The sequence below is a fragment of the Nicotiana tomentosiformis genome, chromosome 6 (genome assembly GCF_000390325.3).
Source record: "Nicotiana tomentosiformis chromosome 6, ASM39032v3, whole genome shotgun sequence".
Taxonomy (NCBI): Eukaryota; Viridiplantae; Streptophyta; class Magnoliopsida; order Solanales; family Solanaceae; genus Nicotiana; species Nicotiana tomentosiformis.
Genome location: NC_090817.1, coordinates 41,767,575 through 41,774,192, shown reverse-complemented (window position 1 = coordinate 41,774,192; position 6,618 = coordinate 41,767,575). Strand labels below are relative to the sequence as shown.

General features: G+C 40.0%; 1 protein-coding gene across 1 annotated transcript; it reads left to right on the top strand.

Moving 5' to 3' along the window:
* Positions 1–3,155: 3,155 nt before the first annotated feature.
* On the top strand, positions 3,156–6,177 carry LOC138893864 (uncharacterized). Its single transcript, XM_070178530.1, has 5 exons — positions 3,156–3,444; positions 3,505–3,649; positions 3,896–4,591; positions 5,259–5,541; positions 5,851–6,177. Exons 1-5 carry the CDS (start codon positions 3,156–3,158, stop codon positions 6,175–6,177), a joined length of 1,740 nt encoding a protein of 579 aa, XP_070034631.1.
* Positions 6,178–6,618: the final 441 nt, after the last annotated feature.

The following is a 6,618-nucleotide window of genomic DNA, read 5'->3' as shown; positions in this document are numbered from 1 at the left end:
ATACATTAACAAGTGACCTCTAAAGAGATTTGTTTCATTCCTCCTAGGTTGGTTAAGAGTTAAATGTACAGTCCTACATACAAACAGTGTAGATAAACATCAAAGGGGGTCTCCTAAGTCCATAAGTAACTGCAGTAAACTTAGTAGGTTTCAATAATATGGAAACACAATCACAAACATAATATACAAGCAGCAATTCTCTACTGAGACAGGGATGAGTACAGAACATCCAGTGGATGGCCTTTAAATATGTACATGTTATATTCTTATAAAACTATAATATTACAATATGACTGGGTACCAAACAACATGGGATTATACTAACAATGTCATTATAGTGGTCTAGAATAGTGAAGGTTTATACTAGGTAAATATATTTCAGTTATAAGCTAAGTAGATCAGTATGTCATAATGATGTTTTGCAACACTTGATTCTATCGGATGGTATTCAACTATAGCAGGTGCAAATTTCAATCAGGTTTCTAGGCATGACTTGAAATAAGTAGATGGCAGCAGATAAAGCAAAAGTGAATAGGTTCATTGTAGCTTAATCCAGTTATTTTGAGATATTATCTCATACAGTGAAGTTCATGGGTTTGATAAAACAGTTATGGGAGCTGAAAGAAGGTGCTTACGCTAATGTTCTAAAGTTACAGAATCATAGACGAACACATTAAAGAAGGAGATAGTTCAAGCATTGTAAACAAACATGCTTAGATTAAGTGACAGCCCTATACTCAACATCATGTATCCATATCCACTTAGGCCATATATCAAGTGAATCATACTAATAATACTAAGGCAAACTAATATAGCACACATGAGAGCTGCAACAGAACACCAGAAGATTAAGAAAACTATTAAGGTCGTTTGAATGTTCTTTGTTATTCTCAGAAGCTTAACAATATATACAAGTCACCCAAATACATGTTCATTAGGATTACCAGAATAACAAATTAGTAAGTCGCTCTGATTTCATAATATTAAGGAGCTTATAATTATAGAATTCAGTGATCAATTATGGATTAAGAACAAACATATATAGATAGTCAATCATAACATATTATAGATAGAGCCATATAACAACATAACAAACATGCTTTCAACCAAACGATTAAAATAGAAGAAAGGTTGAGGTTTACTGACATTCTTTTGGGTAGTAAACCAAACAAAGCTTTTAGTTTAGCCATTCAGAATCTCAACTCAAACTCGAATAGTAGGCAAACTATGAACCGAAGAAGGAAAAGAAAATCAGTGAGTGATCTAGGGTTTTAATTCTCTTTTTGTTTTCCATGTTATATTGGCAGGTAGGTTGTTAGGTGAGAGTATTGAAGACTCCTATTTATAATGGCCATTAAAGCCTAGGGTTTCAACGAATTCAAAACGATAGTGGAGAGTGACGAAGTTCAGATGATGCAAGTAAACGAGTGAAAATCAAAGAAATCATAGAGGAAAATCATGAGAAAATTTACCTGAGTGAGGAAAGCTTACAGTTGAAGGATAAATCAGCGGACAAAGCTCAAGAACCTAGAGGTCACTGTGTTTGACCTCTAGATATAGAATCTTCATTTTGAGACTGAGAAGAAGCCATGCATGCTTCAATTTAACATAACACAAGAGAAATTTGGGGATTTGATGTTTCATGCTTAAGCTAGGGTTTTTCTAGGCGTTTGAATCCTAAAGACGGAAATGGTAAAGAGTTCAGCGGGGATCGTGGATATGAGAGATAGAAGGCATGATTCTCTGGGTGATTTGAGACCTTACACGAATTTGTACAAGAATCTCGTGACATACATGGTGATGTGAGTGGAGATAAAAGAGAGGAAAGGGGAAAGGGTGGCATCTAGGTCAAAGGGGAAATGAATTAGGGTTTGGGGTAAGGGTTAGTCGTCTCTAGAGATAAAAGTGGGAGACAGAACGGGAGCCATTGGATCATTTGATCAATGGCTCCAATTATTTTGAGAGTTGGAGTCTTGTGGTCCAACGGCGAAGATAAAACATGACAGGTCTTTAAAAAATAACTACAAACAAGATTAAATCTGGTCTGTTTACTGAGGGAATGGGACGTACGACGTGGCAAGCTCTAATTTGCCTAGGGAAAGAGACGCGGATCGCCACTATGGATTAGAGGGTCGTTTAGACTAGTTCAGATGGGGTAATAAAGCACGGTATTTAGGGGGGTTTTTTTATTTGAAAAGTAGCCACTTTGTATTAAATTACATAATTGCAAATGTAGCCAATTGATATTTAACCTCTTACCAATTAATTTAATTAAACTTATATAATTTCAATAAAATGTAATAGAAATTAAAATCATCATATACACTACTAATTACAATAAATTAACTAAATAATTTTTAAATATCCTATTTTCTATTTGTGACATTAATTTCGGATTTATTTTGAAATAGTAGGGTATTTTGCCAAATTTAAGGAACGACCTTATTAAATTAATTACTAACCTATGTAATGAATATGAAAAAATATTTTAATAATTTAAATAATGGAAAAATAGTAGAGGTAATATTTTATAATTATATAATGACCAAATTACTAATTAACACCAATAATTACTTAAAAATAGATATTATTAATTAGAAAATATATTTAACATATTTATTGGAAATTAATAAGTGTAAAAAAATTAATTTTTAAAAGGAAGGTGAAACTTATTCGTCAACACCAACTACCTCACATGCTGGGGGAGGTGCCCAGACTCCTTTCGCTCGTACTCCAGAGCAGCTAGCTCAGAGTCACCAGACACCCGGTGTATTGCCAGTTCAGCCAGTTGCTACTGCTCAGGCCGAGGTTGGTTCACCCATGAGTGATGAGGAGCAGAAGAGGTTGGAGTTGTTTGGGAGTCTTAGGCCTCCAGAGTTCAGCGAAGCAGAGTCAGAGGATGCCTTGGAGTTTCTAGACCTGTGTCAGCGGATTCTTCGCACAACAGGTATTTTGGATGCTAGTGGGGTTGCATTTACTACTTTTCAACTGATAGGGGCAGCTTACAGATGATGGTAAACTTAGGAGCTGAGCCATCCAGCTGACGTGGTGCCACTTATATGGCATGAGTTCTCAGTTCTCTTCTTAGAGAAGATTGTTCCCAGACTCGCAAAGAGGAGTTACATAGGCAATTTGAGAAGCTATGCTAGGAGAGTATGAAAGTGACTCAGTATGATATGCGGTTCGCAAATTTGGCTCGTCACGCAGTATGGTTGGTTCCCACTGAGAGGGATAAGATTAGGAAGTTCATTGATGGCCTCAACTATGGTTTACGTTTCTGTATGGCTCGAGAGGTTGCGATAAATGCTAGGTTTGACCAGGTGGTCAAGATTTATAAACTCTTAGAGCAGGTTCACAGGATGGAGCGTGACGAGCGGGAGGCCAAGAGGCCTTGTAGTTCAGGTGGTTTCAGTAGTGCCTCATCTGGAGGCCAGTCCCATTACGGTATAGGTCATCCTTCTTGACCCTTTTAGACAACTCGTGATATTCCTCGTGGCTCTTTAGTTAGACATAATTCCTACAGTGTACGCCCAACTCAGTCATCATTCAGTGCACTACTGGCACAGAGTTTCTACCGTGCTCAATCTACCCTTTTCCACAGCCAGTTCTTCAGGCTATCAGGGTCAGCAGCCTTACAGGAGGGGTTGTTGTGAGTGAGGAAACTTGAGTCATCTTAAAAACGATTGCCCAAGACTGTTGACTAGAGTCCTACAGCAGAGCTCTCAGTCTATGATGTCACCACCAACAGCTAGCCCACTAGCACAGGCAGCTCGGGGTGGGGCCCGGTCAACTCGAGGTTGCCCTAGAGGGGGAGGCCGATCATGTGGTGGTCAGGCTCATTGCTACGCATTTCCAGTCATGCCAGAGGTGGTTGCTTCTGATGCCATGATCACAGGGATGCTTTGGTATTGTTTGATCCTGGTTTCACTTATTCATACGTGTCATCATACTTTACTCATTGTTTGGATATGCCCTCTGATTCTCTAGTTATGCATGCTCATGTATCTACACCGGTGGGTGATTCTATTATTGTGGACCGTATGTATCGGTCGTGTGGGGTGACTATTGTCGGATTAGAGACGAGAGTTGATCTTTTACTACTTAGCATGGTTGATTTTGACGTAATTTTTGGCATGAATTGGTTGTCACCATTTCATGCTATTCTAGATTATCACGCTAAGGTCATGACATTGGCGATGCCGGGGAATCCTAGGGCTGAGTGGAGAGGTTTCCTGGATTATGTCCTTAGTATAGTGATTTCTTATTTGAAGGCTCAACAGATGGTTGAGAAGGGATGTCTGGCATATTTGGCCTTTGTGTGGGATTTTAGTACTGACTCTACTACCGTTGAGTCAGTTCCGGTAGTGAGAGACTTCCCAAATATGTTTCCTGCAGACATGCTTGGCATGCCACCCGACAGGGACATTGATTTTGGTATTGATCTGGTGCCGGGCACTCAGCCCATTTCTATTCCACCGTATCACAAGGCACCGGAGGAATGGAAGGAGTTAAAGGAACATACTTATGAGTTACTTCATAAGGGCTTAATTAGGCCCAATGTGTCGCCTTGGAGTGAACTGATTCTATTTATGTAAGAAAAAGGATGATATTATGAGGATATGTATTGACTACCGGTATCTGAACAAAGTTACAATTAAGAAAAACTACCCACTATCGAATATTTATGACTTATTGGATCAGCTTCAGGGTACTAGAGTGTTCTCGGCGATTGATTTGAGGTCTGGGTATCATCAGTTGAAGATTCAAGATTCAAATATTCCGAAGACGGCATTCATGACCCATTATGGTCATTACCAGTTTTTGGTGATGTCTTTTGGGCTGACGAATGCCCCAATAGCCTTTATGCACTTGATGAACAATGTGTTCTAGCCATATCTTGGTCCTTTAGTCACAATATTCATTGATGCTATATTGGTGTACTCACGCAGTCAGGAGGTCATGAGCAACATTTGAGGATCGTACTCTAGACCTTGAGGGAGATAAAAAATATATGCCAAATTCTCCAACTGTGAGTTTTGGCTTGATTCGGTGGCGTTTGTGGACCACGTGGTATCGAGTGAGGGAATCAAGGTGGATCCGAAAAAGATTGAGGTAGTTCAGAGTTGGCCTAGACCATCTTCACCTACAGAGATTCGAAGTTTCTTGGGTTTGGTAGGTTATTATCGTCGTTTTGCAAAGGGTTTCTCATACATTGCTACACCTTTGACTAGATTGACATAGAAGGGTGCCCCATTCAGGTGGTCTGATGAGTGTGAGAAGAGCTCTCAGAAGCTCAGGACTGCATTGACTACAGCCCCAGTGTTGTTGTTGCCTACAGGTTCGGGATATTACACTGTGTATTATGATGTGTCATGTAATGGGCTTGATGCGGTGTTGATGCAGGATAGTAGGATTATTGCCTACGCGTCTCGTAAATTGAAGGTTCATGAGAAGAATTACCCTATGCATTATTTAGATTTGGCAGTTAGTGTTCACGCATTGAAGATTTGGAGGCACTATCTATATGATGTTCATTGTGAGGTCTATGCTGACCATCAAAGTCTCCAGCATCTATTAAAGTAGAGAGACCTTAATTTGCAGCATCGGAGATGATTAGAGTTGCTGAAAGACTATGACATCACCATATTACATCATCTGAGGAAGGTCAATAAGGTGGCAAATGCATTGAGTAGGAAAGCTGAGAGTATGGGCAGTTTGGCATATTTGTCGGTAGCAGAGAGGCCACTAGCTATGGATGTTTAGGCCTTGGCCAATCAGTTTGTGATATTGGATGTTTTGGAGCCCAGGCGTGTTCTTGCTTGCGTGGTTGCACAGTCATTGTTGTTGTAGCGTATCAAGGATCGTCAGTTTGATGATCCTCACTTGTTGGTGTTAAAGGACACGGTGCACCGGGGTGGTGCCAAGGAGGTTGTGATTGGTGATGATGGTGTTATGTGGCATCGACACCGAATTTGTGTTCCAAATGTGGATGGGTTGAGATATTTGACACTTGAGGAGGCTCATAGTTTGCCCTATTCCATTCACCCAAGTTTCATAAAGGTGTACCGTGACTTGAATCAACATTATTGGTGGTGGAGAATGAAGAAAGATAGTGTTGCTTATGTCTCTCGGTGTTTGAAATGTCAACATGTGAAGTATGAGCATCAGAAACGATGAGGGTTGATTCAGATATTGGAGATACCAGAGTGGAAGTGGGAGCGTATCACTATGGATTTTATGGTAGGCTTACTACGGACCTTGAAGAAATACGATGCAATTTGGGTTATTGTGGACTGGTTGACTAAGTCCACACACTTCATCCCTGTGATGACTACCTATTCTTCTGAATTGATGGCTCACATTTACATTCATGAGATTGTTCTCATTCATGGTGTGCCTGTGTCTATTAACTCGGATCAAAGCACGCAGTTCACATTGCAGTTTTGGAGAGCATTGCAGTAAGAGTTGGGCACACGGGTTGAGTTGAGTACATCATTCCACCCTCATATGGACGAGTAGTTCAAGCGCACTATTTAGATCTTGGAGCATATGTTACGTGTCTGTGTTATGTATTTCGGAGGTTCATGGGATCAATTTCATCCATTAGCAGAATTTTCC

Excerpts from the sequence above, each read along its gene's own strand:
- LOC138893864 (XM_070178530.1), top strand. The coding sequence starts at position 3,156 with ATGAAAGTGACTCAGTATGATATGCGGTTCGCAAATTTGGCTCGTCAC. Across the intron at positions 3,445-3,504 it reads TGGAGGCCAGTCCCATTACG|TTAGACATAATTCCTACAGT; the intron begins GTATAGGTCATC and ends GTGGCTCTTTAG. Across the intron at positions 3,650-3,895 it reads GCCTTACAGGAGGGGTTGTT|GGATGCTTTGGTATTGTTTG; the intron begins GTGAGTGAGGAA and ends CCATGATCACAG.